Source organism: Aythya ferina (genome assembly GCF_964211825.1).
Source record: "Aythya ferina genome assembly, chromosome: 1".
NCBI classification, from domain to species: domain Eukaryota; kingdom Metazoa; phylum Chordata; class Aves; order Anseriformes; family Anatidae; genus Aythya; species Aythya ferina.
In genome coordinates this window covers 164227538-164247863 of record NC_140296.1, presented here as the reverse complement: position 1 = coordinate 164247863, position 20326 = coordinate 164227538, and the positions used below count along the sequence as shown (strand labels likewise).

General features: G+C 56.0%; 2 protein-coding genes across 4 annotated transcripts in view; both read left to right on the top strand.

Annotated features, from left to right (window-relative positions):
* LOC311438726 (coiled-coil domain-containing protein 134-like) overlaps nt 1-3685 on the top strand; it is a 38913-nt gene extending 35228 nt beyond the window's left edge. The window contains exons 1-7 of one of the 2 annotated variants that reach the window (XM_084523502.1): nt 31-148; nt 1019-1136; nt 1413-1534; nt 1740-1824; nt 2258-2439; nt 2660-2731; nt 3051-3685. In XM_084523502.1, the coding sequence (XP_084379628.1) occupies nt 1034-1136; nt 1413-1534; nt 1740-1824; nt 2258-2439; nt 2660-2731; nt 3051-3176 (690 nt within the window). In that variant the 5' untranslated portion in view covers nt 31-148; nt 1019-1033 and the 3' untranslated portion in view covers nt 3177-3685. Of the gene's footprint in view, nt 1-30; nt 149-1018; nt 1137-1412; nt 1535-1739; nt 1825-2257; nt 2440-2659; nt 2732-3050 lie in introns of those variants that run through there. The other variant, XM_084523503.1, reaches the window with a different exon arrangement.
* A 368-nt stretch (nt 3686-4053) lies between these two features.
* SREBF2 (sterol regulatory element binding transcription factor 2) lies at nt 4054-19756 on the top strand. 2 transcript variants are annotated; one of them, XM_084505660.1, is made up of 19 exons: nt 4054-4190; nt 5038-5427; nt 6000-6181; nt 6848-6988; nt 8677-8898; nt 10212-10326; nt 10577-10710; nt 11488-11680; nt 12307-12488; nt 13016-13289; nt 14149-14318; nt 14483-14651; nt 14931-15051; nt 16697-16806; nt 17244-17376; nt 18071-18239; nt 18999-19184; nt 19262-19373; nt 19463-19756. In XM_084505660.1, exons 1-19 carry the CDS (start codon nt 4106-4108, stop codon nt 19681-19683), a joined length of 3309 nt encoding a protein of 1102 aa, XP_084361786.1. In that variant the 5' UTR covers nt 4054-4105; the 3' UTR covers nt 19684-19756. The 2 variants fall into 2 exon arrangements, with proteins under 2 accessions (XP_084361786.1, XP_084361785.1); XM_084505659.1 differs by having other exon boundaries at nt 10529-10710.
* The last annotated feature ends 570 nt before the right edge of the window (nt 19757-20326 follow it).

Below are 20326 nucleotides of genomic sequence, written 5' to 3'. Positions count from 1 at the left end.
CGGGGTGCCCGGGGCGGGGCGGGAGCTCAGGAAGTGACACGGCGGGGCGGGGAAGCGGCGGCAGCGGGCATGGCAGCGCGGCGGGCGTGAGCGAGCGGCACCGGCACCGGGCACGGCACCGGGCAGCGGGCAGCGGCACGGCCCGCAGGTGGGGGGCCAGGGGCCGGGGGGAGGCTGCGGGGCGGCGGCTGCGGGTCTGGGAGAGCCGGGCTGGGGCTGAGCTCGGCTCGGCTCGGCTCGGCTCGGCCTGCTCCGGGCTCGCAGCCCGCTGGGGTCGCCCCCCTCGTGGCGGTGGCATGTCCCCACCGGGGCACCGGGCGCCCCGGGGGTGCAGGGGGCGAGGTGTCCCGGCTGCCCCCCGCGGTGCTGCCGCAGGAGAATTCGTGAAGTGGTTAGAAATGGCTTAACGGGGGCTGCTAACCCGCATCCGTCACGCCGTTAGGGAAAGGGGGCCAAATTCGGGGACCGGGAGGGGGGCTGGGGGCTCCCGGCTGCAGCCGGGCACGGGGGGGCTCGGGGGAGCCTCGTCGCGTCCCTCGCGGGGTGCGAGGACACGGGGAGAGCTCTCGGAGCCGGGAGGGACATCTGCAGGGGGTTACTGCAGCCCCGATCCCAGGCTGGCCGGCCCAGGGCTGGATCCTGCTGTTACAGTGGGGTGCGGTGGGCAGGGGGCTGGGAGAGGGGCTGGGGGCTTAGGGTGGGGTGTGGGCTACCAGGGGAAACTTGGTGAGGGTGGAGAGCCAGTAAAAGTTGTCTGGGTCTCCTCACGACCTCACGGTGGGGCCCCAGCTGGTGTTAAGGTTACCTAAATTGGGGAGGATTCAGCTGATTTCAGTTCTGTGGCGTGGTTTGGGTTGGGGTATGTGTGGGGTGAGCAGGGTGAGCGGCTCGGCTGTCACAGAAACACAACAGGCTGCAAGGGAGGTGGAGCCCCCGGCCGTGGGGTGGGTAAGGGACAGGGTTGGTGTCCCTGGGGCTCGTCTCCTTGCTCACCACGGGTTTATCCGTGTGGTTCCAGGCTGCGGTGTCCCACATGGGTCTCCTCGTGTTCTGCCCCTTTCTGCTGGTGCTGGTGCTGCCCGGGGGCAGCCGGGCAGACCTGGAGAAGCAGAGGGTGGACTCCGGCTTGGAAATCTGTATCCTTCCCCTCAGGCCCTCGCCTCCGTCCTGCTTGGATATGGCGGGGCCGGAGAGCGCTCGCACGCGTGAGGAGGGTCAGAGACGGCACAAAGGGGAAGGTGGAGACGGAGGGGAGAGGAGGGAAGGGTCTTCAGGCTGTGATCAGTGCTAAAAGAGCTCTGAGGGCTCGGTCTCTGGGTGGGGAGATGCGGTGGGGCCAGGCTGGTGCCGCATGCCCTGAGGAGCGGGAGCGCTGTGGCGCTGGCAGCGTGGGGCCCTTGACTGCGCTGCAGACAAGAAGCTGTTCGAGGTGAAGCGCAAGGACCAGATGAACGCCCTGAAGAACCTGATCGAGCTCAACGACGTGAACCAGCAGTACAAAATCATCGACATCATGCTCAAGGGACTCTTCAAAGTGAGCGTGGGGCAGGGGACGCGCTTGGGCTGCCCATGGTGGCGCTGGGGAGGGCAGGCAGGGTGTGAGGTGACAGCAGGGGGCAGACAGTCGGGCTGGGAGCAGAAAGGGGGACGCAGTGGGGCACCCCGGGAGTTCAAGGGCTGGGGGAAGGACAGCAGGGCAGGGAGGAGTGGGATGGGGCAGTGACCGGGGGCTCTTGCAGGTGCTGGAGGACTCGCGGGCAGTGCTCATAGCTGCGGATGTGCCCCCAGATGGGCCTTTCCCTCAGGACGAGAAGCTGAAGGATGGTAGGTAGGGATGAAATCCCCCTGTGCAGACACCAGCCATCCCCTGGTCCCCCTGTTTCTGTCGGGGACCCTGTTGCTGTCTCCCTGACCCGTTTGCACTGGGGGTGCCACCCCTTCAACCCCGACCTCCCCATCTCACCACAGACACACTCAGGACCCTGTCCTGTGTGGGTGGACCATGTGGGTGGGTCAGCCCACAAAGCCCCGCCATGCAGCTCTTCCTCTCGATCCCCTCTTCCCTTTTCTGGGTGACACCACACAGATCTAGGATCTCACAGCCTGCATCACCTCTCCCTTACCCTGTCTCCATCCTCAGCATCTCATGGCTGGCATCTGCTGGCAATGCCTGGGGCTGGGCCTGGCGTTTTGGGGTTTTGGGGTGTGGCGATGTGCAGGACGGGCTGCTGACGGGGCCGGTGCCTCTCGTCCCCAGCCTACTCCCACGTGGTGGAGAACACGGCCTTCTTCGGGGACGTCGTCCTGCGCTTCCCCAAGATCGTGCACCACTACTTCGACCGCAACTCCAACTGGAACAACCTCATCCGCTGGGGCATCGGCTTCTGCAACCTGACGGGCGTCTTCGAGCGAGGGCCCCACTCCCAGCTCCTGGGGCTGGTATGGCCCTGAGCCCCCCACCACTGCCACGTCCCTTCCCCACTGCCTGGGGGGCTGAGGGGAGAAAGGGAGGAAAAAAAAAAAAAAGAGGGAAAGAGGAGCTGCTGGGGGGCTGCTTAGCACACCCCGTGTCTGAGGGGGTCCCATGTCTTGGGTTGGGGGCAGAGCAGAGGGGAGGGGGGCAGGAGCTGGTGGCAGTGGTCTGTGCTTTGCCCCGCAGATGGCTCAGGAGCTGGGCATCAGCGAGAAGTCCCCCGATTACCGCAATCCCTTCAAAGCTGACCACTCTGAGGTAAGGCAGCCGAGCTGCGTGGGTCCCCCTTGTCCCCTCATGGATGGTGGCAACTCCAGTGGGATTTTGGTGGGCTGTGCTCCACGGGGGGATGCGTTGGGGGATGCCAAGCTCCAACGCCACTCTGCAACAAAATGATGAGTTTTTAGTACTTTTTACAACACCATAGCCTGTCCGCATCCCTTCCTTTATCGGGCAGGCAAAACACTCTCCGCATCCGTGCTGAGTTGTCCTGGCACCTCCCTGGAGCCAAATTGTCCCGGTGTAGGAGCGGTGGGTTCGTTAGCAGCCCCCCGGCTGACCGTGCTGTCCCCCCCAGTTCTTCCCCAGCGCCGACACCTTCCAGAAGGCGCTGCGCGAGGAGGAGAAGCGGCGGAAGAAGGAGGAGAAGCGCAAGGAGATCCGCAAGGGCCCGCGCATCTCGCGCTCGCAGTCGGAGCTGTAAGCACCGGGCTGCACCTCCACGGGGCCGGCTGTGGGGCGAGGGCCGGGTCCTGTGCCCGCAGGGCTGCTCCCACCCGTGGGGCCGTGCCGCCTCCGCCCGCAGGTGGGCCGGGGAGCCCGCAGTGCTGCTGCTTGTGAGTTTTGGGGTGGTTTTTTGTGTTTTGTTTGCCCCGGTTATCCCCGGCCTCTGCCTGGTCGCTACCTCTGCCCGACCCCATGTCCCGGGGGCTGTTTTCCCATACAGCCGGCATTCCCGCTGCAGCCCCACAGCTGGGAGGCCGGCTCCCAGCCCTGCTGGTGGTGCCTGGCGGGGACATTGGGGTGCGGGGCTCCCCACCGAGCCCTCCTCGGGGACCCCAAGCAGCAGCGGGCCCACTGCCGGGATGGTGCTGGGGCACGGGCCGCGCCGCGCTGCCTTCAGGGACGGGGAGACGGCCTTCAGCGCCTCGAGCAGGGGCAGCTGGAGCGGGGCGCGCCTCGTTTCTCCCGAATAAACCCCAATTATTGTTATTGTTTTTTTTTTTTTTTTTAACAAAGACGAGCCCGTGGCTGGGTGCCGTGTCCGTGGGCAGCGGGGCTGGGAGGGGGGGGCAGGAGCCGGGCCCGTGGGCGCCGCGTGCGCCCCACGCGCGTCCCGCCCGGCGCGAGGCGGCGCGCCTTTCCCGCGCGCGGCCACGCCCCCTTCCTCATGAATATTCAAACGAGGGGGGCGTGGCGCCGCATGCTAATCGCAGCTGCTGATCGGTGACGCGCCCTCACGCCACGCGGCGCCGCGCGCGCCCATTGGCCGGCAGCGCCCTGGTCTCACTGACAACGCGTGGGGGGCGGCCGGGGGCGCGCCAAGATGGCGGCGGGACGGCGGCGAGAGCCGGCAGCCTCCGCCTGACGGGACGGGACGGGACGGGACGGGGACGGGGGGGGACCGGGGCCATGGAGGGCGGCGGCGAGCTGGGCACCGACGGCATGGACACGCTGACCGAGCTGGGCGACGAGCTGACACTGGGAGACATCGACGGTGGGTGCCGTGCCACGGGGCATGGGGACACCGGGGGACACCGGGGGGACGGGGTGCGGGTGCGTGGCGGGGGCATCCCGTTAAACCGGGTCCAACGGGGAAGGGGAAGCCTCGGTGCGGGGGGTGAGCCCCTGCTGTGGGCAGGGTATGGAGGGGGCTGGGAGCCGCTCGGAGCCCCCCCGGAGCTGCTGGGGGAGGTGGGACGGGGGGGAGCTGCTGGGCGGCTGCCCCTGCCCAGCGGTGAGCAGGGAGTGCGTTCAGAGAGAAAATAAAAATGATAAACAGGGGGTTTCTGGTCAGACACACGCAGGCGTTTCTCTGCTGAAGTTCTGTAAAGCCTTGTTTCCTTGGGGTGTTTCCCCTGTTTTCCCCTAAACTTGGAAGCGAGGCCAGGTTGAGGTGAGCCTTTACCCACGCCTCTTCGTGCCCCAGCTGTGCTCAGCGGGGAGGGACGGGGACGGTGACGTGCAGCCATCGCAGGGAGGCTGCGTGGGGGAACGGCTCCTGCGTGGAGCTGCCCCTGTTCTTCCTTCCACAAGCGTTGGGCTGGAGCAGGGCTTGAGCTACGTGGTGGCACTTCCAATACATTAGAGGTGGGTTTGTGTCCTGGTCTCTGCCTGGATCCTGAAGCCCTGCAACACGTTGTCAGAGCGTTCTGCCTTTTGTTCCGAGGCGCTGGCCGCCTCTTGGCTCCTGCCCGGAGGTGTGAGGCTGGCGTCGTGCTACCCCTGGGGCTTCGGGAGCACCCGCGGCTGCCTCGTGTGTGTGTGTGTGTGTGTGCGCTTCTGTGAGTCCTGCCCCGGTGATTCATGCAATCAAAACGCCCCGAACGTTTCCCTCCTTGCAGAGATGCTGCAGTTTGTCAGCAACCAGGCGGGGGACTTCCCGGACCTGTTTTCGGATCCCTTGTGCGGCACCTTCCAGGGCGGCAGCAGCAGCAGCACCACCACCAGCAGTAGCAGCAGTAGCAGCAGCAGCGGGACCCTGGACCCCCCGCGCCCGTATGGCCAGGCGCCCCTGCAGCCCTTCCCACCGCCCGCCGCCTCCCCGCAGCTGCAGAGCGTCCCGGTGAAGGCCCCCCCGCAGCGCCCGGCGCCGCTGCTCCAGCCCCGGCCCCAGCTGCAGCCGCAGCTCCAGCAGCAGACGGTGATGATCGCCCCCACCTTCAGCTCCGCGCCCCAGACCAGGATCATCCAGCAGCCCGTCATATACCAGAACACCGCCACCAGTTTCCAAGGTAGGGGGTTGGGGTGGGGCAGCGCTCGCAGCACGTGCGCGGTTCTGGTACCTGTAGATGGTCCCACAGGTGGCCTTGGCCGTGGTGAGCCTGAAGATCTTGCTTCTGCGGGATCTGTGGGGTGTTTCTTCTCCTATGTATGTGGCTTTGACTGAGCGAGCATGAGCAGCTTTCATAAAGGAGATCATAAATTGTCCTGTGCCACCTCTTGGTGTCCTCCGTTGTGGCATCTCCTGTGGCTGGGTTGGACCCCCCAAGACCCAGGCAGGGAGGTGCTGGTTAGGCGTGCTGTGTAACCTAACAGAGGTGATGGGCCCTGAGCTGCCAGACCCGCAGGGTTTTGGCTTCATTTTCTCTCAGCTGATGCTCTGTGCGTCCTGGCAAGCTGCTGCTTGAGGTGCAGCATCCTCACACAGGAGCTGGGTTCTGAGCAGCCTGTGGGAAGTGTTAGGTGGGCTCTGCCTGGGGAGAAACTTTGGGAAGAGGAGGAGTGAATCGGGGAGCATTTACACTCTCCAAAATAAGGACCTGGGCGTTTGCGGGCTGTTCCTGACCTCTCCCCTGCTTTGCAGTCCTCCAGCCTCAGGTGCAGAGCCTGGTGACGTCCTCGCAGGTGCAGCCGGTGGCCATCCAGCAGCAGGTGCAGGCGGTGCAGGCGCAGCGTGTGCTGACGCAGGCTGCTGGTGGCACCATCCAGACGCTGGCGCCGGCCACGGTGCAGACGGTGGCTGCGCCGCAGGTCCAGCAGGTCCCAGTAAGTGCAGGGGGCGTGGGGTGCTCCTGTGGGTACGGCCGGGAGGGCCCTGGGGGGAGAAACCTCATTTAAATGAGTTTCCTTTGAGTTTTCCCTGCTTCTTTTTGTCCTGCTCCTTCTTTTTCAAGTCCGCTGCCACTTACTGAGAGACTGACAATAAGGGGATGCTTTATTTTGGTTCTTCCACCGTGGTTTATTTCACTGTTTTGGTGCTACGCTGTCATATGATCTTGTTTTAAAACCCACGTGTGAGGGCAGCAGCCTTGTGTTTCTGTGTTGGATAAAAGTGGTTTTGGCACTCACCATGGAAAAGTTACTCTGGTTTAACCGTATTAAGTCATCCGTAATGTTCTTCACGTGTGAGCACCAACAAGGTACTCGAAAAAGGAAGCACAAGTTGTGTTATGGCAAAATAACTGTTGGTTTGATCTGCTTGACATCCTGTTCAGACCCTCTCATTTTGAGGGCTTGCACCAGGTTCTGGCATGTCCAAAAACCGTCCCAGTGATACAAGGTGCAAGGTGGAGGAAATTTGTAGTGGTTCTGCTGGTAGTTCCCCCACTGAGATGTGGCATTACACTTCTGCCATCGCCTGCCTCTGCCTACCATGATCAGCAGAGGAACGTGTGCCTACTCGTCCCTTCATCCGTGGCTGTTTCCACGCAGGTTCTGGTCCAGCCCCAGATCATAAAGACGGACTCCCTCGTCCTGACCACCCTGAAGGCGGATGGCAATCCCGTTATGGCTGCGGTGCAGAATCCGGCGCTCACAGCGCTCACCACTCCTATTCAGACCACAGCTCTGCAGGTACCACCCTGAATGTTTTTTTTTTCTTCTTCCCCTTTCTGGCGTTATTTCCCCTGGTAGGAGAAGGCGGGTTGGAGTTTAGTGTTCATTGGTGATGCGGATGGGAGGGTTTCCAAGTGCTGCTCTGGTCGTGTCCAAAGTGAGTAATACCCTGCTTCTGCCAAGGCTAAATACACAGATTGTACATTTTTGGCAGCCTCCCATGGCCAGTAAGCGAAGACCAAGGGCACATTTCTGTTTACCTTTTTCTGGTATTACAAGGAGAAGAGCGTGACCTAAGAATTCCATGCAGTTTTTAACCTCTGTGGAAGACACTGAAAGGTAGCTGACTTGGAATAGCTGTGGACCTTCTTTTCTCCCTCAGTAACAACTAATAGCAGTGTGTTGAACATAAAAACTAATTAAACTACTCCTCAAAGGGCGTTTGCAGCGAGGATTCAGTATCATTCGAGATGGCTCCTGTGCTTCAGGGTCATAACTTGTTACTCACTCGGAGAGGCTTGTGCCCCCAAAGATGCTTTTATCATGGTCCTCTGCGTTCTGCACAGATCCTTCTGTTCAAATATTGACTGCTGGAGACAAATAATCTTGCAAGTCTGAACTGAAGTTCTGACTTCCGCATAACATAGTAGGCGTGCTGTGTACTTGTTAGCAGCCAGCCTAAAATTGCTGATTTGCTTGCTTTTAGGCGGCACTTTCACACGGAGGTGAGGTTCATGTGAGTGTGTCTGTCAGACACACAATCCACAAAATGTTCTGAACACATTGAAATTTCCTGGAGATTATCCAAGGAGAGGTGGAAGACTTTAAGCTGAAACTTGACAAATAAGTGAAATGAAACAAAATTAATTTCTACTATCACAGTTGGAAGACCATTTCAGAGTCAAAATTGTTCCTAAATTTCTTTGTGGCTAGTTTATTCTCATTTCTGTCAGTCTGACTTTTAGTGTAAATAACTCTTCCTCTCCCTAACAGCTTCTCTGATCCTGGTTGTACTTTAGAGGCCAGTTGTACCTTATTTTACTAGTTTAAGTCATCTAAATTCTTTTCTTTACACTGATGATCCTAGAAGCACCTCTGTGCAACCGTTCTGGTGGGATTCATCTTTTATTGTAGAGCACATACTGCTTTGGTTTGGTGGAGATGCTCTGTCTACACTTAGGTGACCAAGTCTGAACTTTTCACACCAGCATGTAACACTTGTTGCCTTGATTTCTCATCTTAAGGCATTTTTTTAGCTTAAAGTCGTCAGGGATCTACTTTTTCCTCATATAATCTAACTCAAATTAACTGCTTTGCTCAAGCCAGAGTTTGTCTTTCTGTAGTCAGAACCTTTCTAACACGATTGGTTCAGAGGTAGCGTTGCTTGTTGATGGTCTAACAACTTCCTTTGTCCACGGAAGAGGTGGACTTGGAGAGGTGGGGCAGAAGGATTTGAGGAGCAAGAAAGGACCTTGGTCCATTTCTCTGTTTAGTTAGTGGATGAAAAGAGCATGGTATTGGTAAAAGTGTTGGGGTGATGGTATCCTTGGAGAGGAAGAGGTCCTTGGGGAGACACTGGCCTGCCCCTTTGTTTTTGAGCTCTGTAAACTTTGCTGAATTCTTTTTACTCATTTTGCTCTTACCATGGTACATCTCATGTATATCAGCTGATTGCTATTGACACTTCTTATGCCTTGTCCCTGTAGACCCTCGTTGGGAGCAATGGGACCATTCTGACCACGATGCCAGTGATGATGGGGCAAGAAAAGGTGCCTATCAAACAAGTTCCCGGGGGTGTCAAGCAACCAGAACCACCTAAAGAAGGCGAGAGGAGAACAACTCACAACATCATCGAGAAGCGTTACCGGTCATCTATAAACGATAAGATCATTGAGCTGAAGGACCTCATTATGGGGACAGATGCCAAGGTAAAGATGTGGAACCTGGTGTCATGAATACTTGTGTCCTCGGGTGCTTGTTGCTCTACCAAATGGAGCAGCTGGGTACGTACTGCTGTTAGTGGTGTGCATGCATGTGTTGGGATAAGACTTGTGGAATACTTATGCAATGGAAAGCTTAATAATTGCACTCAGGAAAGGTCACCTGTAAAATGTTGTTAGCAATACTGTTTCTTGGAAATCAGAACAAACATGTAAGGTATAGCCTGCATTAGGCCTAGCTTAAATAGGTGTTCTATGAAGAATGTCAAAGTGAATGTCTTGATAACTCTGCCAAACCAGAACTTGCATCATCTATGTTTCCTTTTCCTTGTAACTGCACTAGGGAAGTAGGGTTGAGGATTTTTTGCTTCTGCTGCAGTTATGGTTTTTCAAAAAAAAATAAAAGAAAGGTTGAATGCTGCTATAAAATCTAAACCAGTGTCTTGCACAGAGCTTTCCAACTGGATTCCAGTAGATATTGAGTTGGAAAAGCTCCTGTTTGCTCAAATGTTAGAAACTTTCTTGCACCACCTGTGGCCTGTGTTCAGGGCTGTGCTGTTTGCTTTTCCCATATTGGCAGAAAGAACGGTGATGTTCTTGATACCCGTGTGCTTGCATGGCCTCTGCACAAGCACGTGCATTAGTGAAGTCACCTTCTGTTGCTGGGTTGAAGCTTTAGGTTTTAAAATATTGGTTATGTAAAGTAGCTTCGATTCAGAATTTGAGGGCTGTTTCCAAGGTAGACTTGTCAGCCTCTTCTGGAAGGGTGTTTTTTCATGGGAATGGACAAAGGACTGAGGCAGAGACAGAACTGGTTATCTCAGTTAAACCACGTTATCTCAGTTGACCGTAGTTAACTGGCAGCAGCTTGCTCCATCCCAGAAGAGAGCCACTTCTTCACTTCAAAACTATGGTATTTCTAAGGACTATTTCTGTTTGAAGTTGAGACATGAACTCTTGTAATTTGAATATTTATCTGTTTCCACTCTACTGTCTTTAAAAAACAAATCAACAACAGCACCTTAAATCTGAAGTTGAGATCTCTCTTCTCATAGAGAGAACTTAAGTAAAAACTTAGAGATCCCAGGTACAGTGACTCAAGTCCTGTTGTCCAGTCCTTGTGTGCCTTTCCAAGTAGGATACCTTGCCATTATTATTTTTTTTTTTCTGCTGCCAAGAGGTTCTCAACGCCTTTTTGTTTGTATTCATGATATGAAGGGTTGTGGTACCCTTATGAGCACGAGTGGGCCTTTGGGAGCTTGGAGGATAAACTGCGTTCTGCTTGTCTGAATTCCTTGCAGATGCACAAGTCTGGTGTTCTGCGCAAAGCCATCGATTACATTAAATACCTGCAACAGGCCAACCATAAACTGAGACAGGAGAACATGGTTCTGAAGCTGGCTAACCAGAAAAACAGTAAGTTGTGGAGGCTGCACAGGAGGGAGGCGGTCAGCAGGGACGTAAGCTGCCTCTTGCAGTTCCTTATTGTTGGCAAAACTGGATGGGTGCGGACTGTGGTGAGGGTGGCAGTATTCCTGCAGGGGCAGAGCCAATCTGAGCGAGACTGGCAGCATGCAGGATGGAGAACCATGTGCATAATGCGCTCTGATTCTTGCAGAGCTGTTGAAGGGCATTGACCTAAGCAGTCTGGTTGATAATGATGCAGACCTGAAGATAGACGACTTCAACCAGAACGTTCTGCTGATGTCTCCTCCGGCCTCTGACTCGGGATCCCAGGCTGGCTTCTCTCCCTATTCCATCGATTCAGAGCCGGGAAGCCCGCTCCTTGACGATGCAAAGGTACTTGTGACTGGATTCATCAAATTCAAGGCGTCTGCTTCAGGGATATGTAGGGGCCAGAGTCTGAATTGTCCTAACTCTCAAGAGTGGAGCTGGCAGATATCTGCCAAGCAGAGCTGTAGGTGTCAGAGAAACATTGGAAGGATGAGGAAGGTGCATGGGTGTTTTTTTTTTTTTTTTTTTGAATGATCGAGACTGTTGCCTGAGCTGTATTGTCTGAACCATACTGTAGCTGCCAGAAGAACTTAGATTGGACTTTAGCTCCTGTAGCTTCTCTGTGGCCTCATGGTGAATAAGTCCCAAACTCCTGACCTGAAACGGTCCATGGCTCTCAAGAGATGTCCCATGATTACAGCAGGAGAACTTGGAGAAGAGAATGCCGGCTCAGCTGTGGGTAATGGGACTGTGAATAACCACAGTTAGAGGGATCTATTAGCTACCTTCAGCTGATGGGCTCATTTTGTGGGTATCACAGAACTGGGTCCTGAGGGAGACCCTCAGAAGAGGAAAAATTAGTCCTGGCCTAAAGCAGGGATCCAGTTAATGGTAACTGGAATGACTGGGAGCAGAAGGAAGGTGAAGGCATTCCGGTACTTCAGTCTTTTCTTACTAGGGCAAGCTCCACCAGAGTTCTTACCGATCTTGGTCTTAAACAAATTTCAAAACTTGTTCTCTTTCCTTCTTCTCTACCCCTCCTTTTGCGTAAGCGTTTTTTGTTTTAAAGAATATTAAGCGTTTTTTCTTCTTCCTTTTTTCTCTACTACAAATTCTTTGAAGGTTAAAGACGAGCCTGACTCTCCTCCTGTGGCCCTTGGTATGGTGGACCGGTCTCGAATCCTCCTCTGTGCCCTCACATTCCTGTGCCTCTCCTTCAATCCTCTAACGTCCCTTCTGGATGCCCGAGGAAGCCCAGAGTCTGACAGCCTCGTGCGCCACGGCTCTGGCAGGAGCGTGCTGACCATTGAGTCAGGTAACGAGTTAGGGTGCTACGAGTTGGGATCTCTCTGAGGGATCTTCACCTTTAGTTTGTTTTTAAGGCAGATAACTGATTTTTGTAACTTATTGAGTATTGCCTGAAGAATTACTTCAGGAACGTGCTGCTGTAAGGTGTTGAAGCTGGCTTGTTTCTTGTCCTTATTCCATGCCATTTGCAGTTGAGAGGACAGCAGCTTAGGTGAGCGTGGGAGGTTCTGCAGGCATCTTGTCACTTCCCCAGCTGGTCAGCGTGCTTCAGTGTTGCTTTGTAAACTTAATTAAGTCTGGAAAACAACACTGAGATATTGAATACCCATGGGTGGATCTGATAGCTTGCCTAGAATGTCTTGCGTTAAGGTAATTTTAGAAGTGCTGACTCAGTTTTTGTAAAACAGTCTTGTAAAAATAACAGTTGTGATTTGGTTAGGAGTGCTGGGGCTTGGAGTTGCTGAGGAGGTGTCGATGCAGATGTTTTCTGATTAAGATACCACTTTGTAGTATCAAGTTTTGCAAACAGAGCAATACATCCTTGTTGATCTGGGTGAGCCCACGCTCATCCTGTTGCAAGCCTTTCAGTGTGCGGATCAGCTTCTCACTCTCCTTTTGGGATGCCCGTTGCAGACGCCGGTGGGTGGTTTGGCTGGATGATGCCCACGCTGATCCTGTGGCTCGTGAACGGAGTGATTGTCCTGAGCGTGTTCGTGAAGCTCCTCGTGCACGGAGAGCCGGTGACCCGCTTGCACTCGAGGTCGTCGGTCACCTTCTGGAGGCACCGCAAGCAGGCAGACCTGGATTTGGCACGGGTAGAGCTGGGCGCGGGCAAATGTGACCTAACGAGGCAGTGCCTGACACTTGCAAGAACATGGTATTTCTGGGTGGTAGCCAGTCTGATTTTCTGAGAAGTCAGTGGAACTTGTTTGTCTTGAGCAGGTTGCTCTTCTCCCTCGGCCTGAATTAGTGAGGCGCAGGCACTGGGGTTGTTAGAGCCGCCTGGGTTCTGTCCTTGTGCCTTGCTCCTGGGTCTTGTGGCAGCTTTTGGAAGCAGGGTTTTGGTTCCTGTCCCGATTCTGGCAACCAGTCAGTGCTGGAGAGAGTCTTTTCTGTAGCACAGGCGTGTTTTGATGGTAGCTCAGCGGAAGCTACCAGCTGGGCCAGATCTGAAGCTGGTGTAAGCTGCCCTCATGTTTACTGGAATTACGGTGACTTCCTCATCTGAAGACATTGCCCTAGCTTGCATATCAGTTTGCCTTGCTCCCAATGCCGAGGAGGTCCCAAAGCGTGCCCGTGGCTGTGCTTTTTGTGGCTTCACCTTTGGCTGTGATGTTTGCAGGGGGATTTCGCTGCAGCGGCGTCCAACCTGCAGACCTGCCTGTCGGTCCTGGGCCGAGCGCTGCCGGCTTCCCGCCTGGACCTGGCGTGCAGCCTGTCGTGGAACGTGATCCGCTACAGCCTGCAGAAGCTGGCGCTGGTGCGGTGGCTGCTGAAGAGGACCTCTCACCAGTGGCGGGCCCGGGAGGCCACGGCGGGCTCTGAGGATGAGGCTAAGACCAGTGCCCGGGATGCAGCTCTAGCCTATCACAAGCTCCACCAGCTCCACATAACAGGTAGGGGCTGAGGCACCAGAAACTGGCCTCAGTGAACTAAGTGGAAAATCTCAGGGCTGCTCCTGCGAAGAAAGGGCTCTGCAGGAATGGCTGAAGCAACAGCAGTGTCCTGCTATGTCCTCACCAGCCTGCAGAGGTGGCGTAGGGTCTGTCCCAGGCAGCAGTTGATTGAATCCAGTCGTTTTCTGCCGCTTGGTTCAGTCCTGTCACTTGGGAATGTGATGTGAAAGCAGGGGCTAGGGTTAATTGTTTGGAAAAAAGTCAAATTTCTGAAGCTGTGTGAAGCGCAGATGGCCAGTTGGTGTTGATGCGCTTCGAAAACCTGGGCATGTGCACATGTACCGAGGAAGTGCTTGAATGTTCCTTGTGAACAGTTGTTTTTGCTGCTTCCTTGGCAAACTAATTTGTAATTTTAATAGGCTACAAGCCCATCGGAAATCCAGGTTAAACTTCCTACTCTTGCTGTGTGAACTGTAATCATGGACAACAATAAAATGCTCTTGTATTTAAGAGTGTCTGTGTAGATATCTGTAGAGGTGTGGACTGCAAAGGAGTTCGGTTCTGTCATGGTGATAAATATAGTGAGATAAAACTTATGGATGTTTTCTGGGGGGGAAGTTTTAGCTATGGAGGGGCATTCTTGCAGAGGCACAGCTGTGAATGTCACCCTTAATATCTGTGGAGGGAAGATTTGGTTATAGCTGCTCTGTTGTGGGAATGCAGACTAGGTGTGGGACTTGGGGTATCAGCTGGTTCTTATTTGTCTGCCTGGGACAATGCCCCTACAAACTGTGTTGTTATCAAGTAGCTGGTGCTAGCGTGCCTCAGGTTAACCATTCTCCTGTCTCTTCTGGTGCAGGTAAACTTCCCTCCAGCTCCGCTTACTCTGGCTTGCACATGGCCCTGTGCGCTGTGAATCTGGCCGAGTGCGCGGAAGAAAAGATCCCCCCCAGCACCATGGCCGAAATCCACCTGACGGCTGCCGTCGGCTTGAAGACCCGCTGCGGGGGCAAGCTGGGCTTCCTGGCGGTGAGTGATGGAGTCCTCTGCGCCTCCAGGCAGAGCTCTGGGAAGGGCTGCGAGCAGGCACAGCTCCTCTGTTGGCGCTGCTGTTCTGCAGCCTGCAGCCCTGGTCCCTGGTGGTGTGTCTTTCCCTGGGTGCTGTTCTCAGCCCTCGTCTCTCCCTTCCCCAGAGCTACTTCCTGAGCCAGGCTCAGAGCCTGTGCAGCTCGGAGCGCAGCGCCATCCCCGACTCGCTGCGCTGGCTGTGCCACCCCCTGGGACAGAAGTTTTTTGTGGAGCGGAGCTGGACGGTGAAGTCTGCCGCCAAGGAGAGCCTGTACTGCACCCAGAGGAACCCTGGTAAGAGCCACTCGTGCTCTGGCTGCATGACCTGTCTGTGCTGTGTTTGCCCTGATAATTAGTAAATCTGATGGCTGATAGTTAGTAAAACCTGTTGTTAAAAAGGCCTTCAAAACTCAGTCTTCAGAAGTCTTTGCAGTAATTCCCTCAGGAATTTCCCTCTACCGCTCTTCCTCTTGCTCCTAAAATGGGATTCTTCGTTACAGCTGCCCTTGTCTCTATCAGGAGGCGTGGCTGCCACTGCAGATAAGAAAAACAGTTTGTTTTCTTTCTCTGTAGCGGATCCCATTGCACAAGTTCATCAGGCGTTCTGTGAGAACCTGCTGGAGAGAGCTGTGGATTCACTTGTGAAACCTCAGACTCGGAAAGAGGTGGTGGGACAAGAGGAGGAGGAACAGTGGTAAGTTCCTGTGCTGGGGACTACTTGGGGCAGCTGTAGACTCTGAAAACCGAGCGGATGATCGTGAACTGAGTGCTCTGAGGCCAGCGGAGTGGTTAGTCTTTAACCAGGGCTTGACACGGCAAGCTGAACCTGACTGCCACAGCTTATCAGCAGGGTGAGCTCTGCCTCTGTGTATGAAAACCCCTGCACTCACAGGTGCAGTTCTGACTCGTTACCAGCTGTAACGGGGATTTCTGCTGCTGTCCTGATCGATTCTTGAACTGGGTGGCACTTTCTCTGCCGAGAGCACAATGTTCAGAAACGCTAAAATTAGCGTGGCCCTATCGCTTCGGTTGACCAGAGCATGTGTCCAAGGCTGTGGGAGCATAAAGGCTTGGCATGTTAGAGAGTGACCCAGCTGGCTCCCCGCGTTACGCATGAGAAGTGTTTTCGTAACTGAACAAAGTGCTGTGTTTACCAGCAGTGAAAAATCAGACTAACCTCCGGCAGGAGTGGGAGAGCAGATGCTGGCTGAAATTGTCGGTGGCTTCTGCCAAGTGATCTCGCCCGATGAAAAATGAAAATCTGTGGGGATCGGAGCAGCTTTTTGTGCTGCGCCACGTCTCCCAAAAGAGCCGGGGTAAACGCCTTAGGTGGGAAGGTGACTGGATGTGTAAGAGAGAACTGTGTACATTTAGCTTTATTTTCCATCTTGCATCTGTTTTCTAGCGTAGTTGCAGACAGGGAGCAGCAGTTCAGTCTAATTGCTTGAACAGTACAATTGCTTGTGGTCACATGCTGCTGGTGGTGAGAAAAGGTAGGAGGACTCGTATGATTGACGTGGGTTGTCAGTGTGCTTGTGGAAGTCCCGTCCTGTCCCTGGGAGGACTGTCTGCACCTAACACAGCCAGCCGTTTTTCTCCCTCTAGGGGCAGGAGCTCAGGATCCTCCTCTGTAGCATGTCCAAGGAAATCAGATCATCGCCACATACTCCACTTTCTCTGACCAGCACTGTGAATGCATTGTCACTTGCATTCAGATACATTTGCATATATGCAAATAGTCACTAGCAGGAGTGTTGTTTGGCCTCTTCTGGAGGCAGTGATTGAAAGGGAGCCCGTAATCAACTCCTAACATATGTCATGTCCGTCAGCAGATACAAGGCACTGGAGGGGATGCTGGCAGCTTCTGTTCAGTGCTTGTGGAACGTGGGGTGCTGACTAAGTGCTAACGTGGATCATCTTTCACTTGAAAAGTCTATTACGTGCTCTAATCCTCTTGGTGCACTCAGACTAGTCCCTCCCTTGGTAGTGGTGCCCCCTTTTTCAAGGACTTAGGGACGGGGGAGCAGGCTGTGCCCTGACTAGGGAGGGTAAGTCCAGAGTGGCAGCAGCTCTGGAGCAGCGCTGAGATGCCTGCAGGCTCCTCACCAGGATGATCTGCTGGTGGTGCTCCTTGAACTGGTCTGTGCACTTCCACTCTGGGAGGTCTCTTCAGGTCCAACAGCGTTGTGTTACCTGTAGAGCTTGAAATTTCTGCCTCCACCTGCTGGCTTGCTGGGCCAGGCTTGTTTAAAAGCTCATTGACTGCTCAGAAACAGCTTCAGGCTTTGGTGTGGCCTTCCTGATGTCACAGCGAAGCTCTGCCTTGCTTCTTGTTCCAGTGAGTTCTCCAGCGCGATGGAGTACCTGAAGTTGCTCAACTCTTTCCTGGACTCGATGGGAAGTGGAGCACCGCCCTTTGCCAGCAACTCTGTGCTCAAGTCAGCCCTGGGTAAGTCTGCCCAAACCAAAGCTCTGCCAGCTGCAGGAACTACTGCTGATACCCGTCCCCTCCACCCCACCACCTCCCAGGCTCCAGGCATGGCAGAAACGCAGTCTGGGGCGGAGTAGGGTTTTTGGGGGATGCTTAATGAGTGCAGGAAATGATGGTTGGGGATGATGAGCGCATATCCTTGTCAGGAGGGAAGTTGGGGTTTTTCTAGACAAGTAGACAGGGTAAGTTCTTGCTGACCAGCTGCAGTCTCAGCATCCCAGCCTCTTCCCCCCATCAGATGTGGGGTGTTTGCCTGCTGCCTGGTGGCTCTGTGCTCCCCCAGCACAGCAGCTGCATCCCTGTGGGATGGGCTTGGCCTGCAGGCTCCCTCTGTCCCTGTGGTGGGGGCACAGGGTGCCACCCCGTTCCTCCAACCCGTGACTTTGCTCTCGTAGGCCCGGACGTGGTGTGCAGGTGGTGGTCGGCAGCAGTTGCCATGTCCATTGGCTGGCTCAGAGGGGACGACGCAGCTGTGAGGTCACATTTCACAGAAGTGGAGCGTGTGCCGAAATCCCTGGAGATGTCCGAGTGCGTAGGCTTCGTACCACTCCCAAACTCCCCCCTCCTCCTTCCCTAGCCATGGGCTGGCACTGGAGCTGTGCACTAGGAATGACTGGGAGGGGGCAGAATCACTCTGTTAGGGGCATCTTGGTTTTGCTCTAATTACACCTCGCTGCCACCACCAGAATGCAGAGGTGTCCCAGCCCTCTGATCTCCAAAGAGAGCAAAACCACAACTTGGTTTCTCACAAAAGGGCGGTGAGGCCCTGGCACAGGCTGCCCAGAGAAGCTATGGGTGCCCCATCCCTGGAGGTGCTCAAGGCCAGGCTGGGTGGGACTTTGGGCAACCTGGTCTGGTGGGAGGTGTCCCTGCCCATGGCAGGGGGGTGGAACTGGGTCGTCTTTAAGGTCCCTTCCAACCCAAACCATTCTGTGATTCTGTGAAAATCAAAGCTTGCCCACTGATGGAAAAGACAGTTCCACCTTCTTGATTCACATTGCGTGAAAGCTGCTTAGACAGTTTCCTTCCCTTTCTTTGTGTAGCTCGAGTAGGTGAGGAACAACTTCCATCTTTTGTCTCCCTCTCTAAGAAGCTGTGATCTCTGCTCCTGGAGGGGGGAGGCTGGCAGCTGATGCCGGCTGCTGCTTGAGCTCAGCCCTTGGGGCTGCCCCGCGGCACCCCGACACGGCACCGCTCGGCAGCAGCGCCCTTTCTCTTCCAGGAACGCCCTGGTGAAAGCCACCTTCCACCTGTGCAAAGCCATGCAGGCCTCGCTGTCGGGGAAGGCGGACGGGCAGCAGAGCTCGCTGGGTCACTGCGAGAGGGCCAGCAGCCACCTGTGGAACAGCCTCAACATGAGCAGCGGTGCCTCCAGCACCACCCTCAGCAACGTAAGGGCCGTGAGCTGCGGGACCGCGTGCGCTCTGTCGTGGCTGCGAGGCTGGTCCATCGCTTCCCCGTGTGTGTCTGCGTCCTCTGCTCATCCCGTGTCTGATAGGAACGAGGGGGATGCTTTCTCCTTTTCTGTCCCAAGGGCATTTAATATTCTCCCTCCCTGCTGCATGGAGGAGCACTGCATCACTACCCTGCCAATACCCGTCCCCCCTTCTGTTTGTTTCTTCTTTGGCCACTTTGAAATTGGCCCACGGAGATCCTCCATCTCTGTCCTCCGAGGGGAAGATGCTGACACCTGTGCGACAAGGACCTCATTATGTCAAACCCGCTCTGTTTCAAGAGCGCTTGAACCCTCTCTCCCGCAGAAGTGGGACTGTGCTGTGCTATTCCTGAGCGCGCGTGTTGCTTGTTTCTTTTTCTCCCCAGGGTTACCTAAAGCTGGAGCCTTCCTGTGCGGCATACGGGGGACGGTTCTGGTCCCTTCTGTCGCTCCTGGGTGGCAGCTGTAGTGCATTGTAGTTGCATTGCATGTGACGCCAGTAACTGTGCAATGTTTCTGCAGTGCAGTACAGAGGCACTCTCCACCTCCCCGGCACAGGTAGAGTCTCCCAAGGGCACCTAAAATACCGAGCGATGCTAGGGGGCAGCAACAGCTGGGGAAAAAGGGATCGGGGTGGGAAGGAGGCGCCGCTGCGGGTCGTGCAGGCAGCGGGTGGGCTGCCCTAAGCTGTGTGTCTGCCCCGTGGCTCTCGCAGGTGATCCAGCTGCTGGCCTGCGACCTGCTGCTGTCCCTCCGCACCAGCCTGTGGCAGAAGCAGGCGAGCAGCAGCCAGGCCCTGGGCGAGACCTACCACGCCTCGGCCTCCGAGCTCACCGGCTTCCAGCGGGACCTCGGCAGCCTGCGCAAGCTGGCCCACGGCTTCAGGCCCGCCTACCGCAAGGTGAGGCTCCGTCCCTCGCCCCTTCTTCACCCAGGGGGTTCGCCATCGGCCTCTCACCGCCTTCCCTTTTCCTCCAGGTCTTCCTCCACGAGGCCACCGTGCGGCTGATGGCGGGGGCCAGCCCCACGCGCACCCACCAGCTGCTGGAGCACAGCCTGCGGCGCCGCACGCCCCAGAGCAGCAAGCAAGGTCAGCCCCACGGTCAGTCACTCACGTCAGGCAGTGCCGGGTGTCGTGGCAGCAGCTCTGATAGCTTTGTGTCCCCTCTCTGTGTTTAGGTGAGCTGGACGCGCTGCCGGGGCAGAGGGAGCGAGCCACGGCCATCCTGCTGGCCTGCCGCCACCTCCCGCTCTCCTTCCTCTCGTCGCCCGGCCAGCGCGCCGTCCTGCTGGCCGAGGCCGCGCGCACGCTGGAGAAGGTGGGGGACAAGCGCTCCTGCAACGACTGCCAGCAGATGATCGTCAAGCTCAGCGGGGGCACGGCCATCGCCGCCTCCTAACGCCTCGCCAGCCCCCAGCCCGGACTTCTCGGAGTTGAGAAAGGAATTGGGGGATAAAAGGGGAAAAAAGAAAGGGGAGGGGGGGTTAAAAAACAAAAAACAAAAAAAAAAAGCAGTGCTAGGGTAGGGTTGTGCCAGTGGGATCACGCCGGGGTGGGAGCAGGAGGGCATTTTTGTTGTGTTTTATTTTTTTAATCTTGCCCCAGGTGCAGCTTTATTCGCACTTGTGCTTGCCTGGGGTGCTGCAGCGGGGCTGGGGCTGGGGCTGGCAGCAAATTGGTGGCGGCGCTGAGGCCGGGGCCGTGCCCCCCTCCTCGTGCTGTGTGCGTGGGGACCTGGCACCCCGCTGAGCCCCCTGGCCCCAGCCCCGCTGGTGTGCTCCACCTGGGGCCAGCACTGCCTGTCGGGTTTCTGTACTGTTTTTATACCGCTTTTTTTTTTTTTTTTTTTTTTTTTAAGGAGTGTTTGTGACTTTACCAAGTGTAGGGAACGATGCAGGCCTCCCCTTTTTGGCAGGGGCTGGGTCTGCGGCCAGCTGTGACAAGCAGCGTGCTGCTTGGGGTCCCCCTGGGGGGCCTGGAGCTGGGTGGGGGGCGATGAAATGAGCTCTGCTCACCCCCCAAGGTGTCCGTGTGCCTTTTTG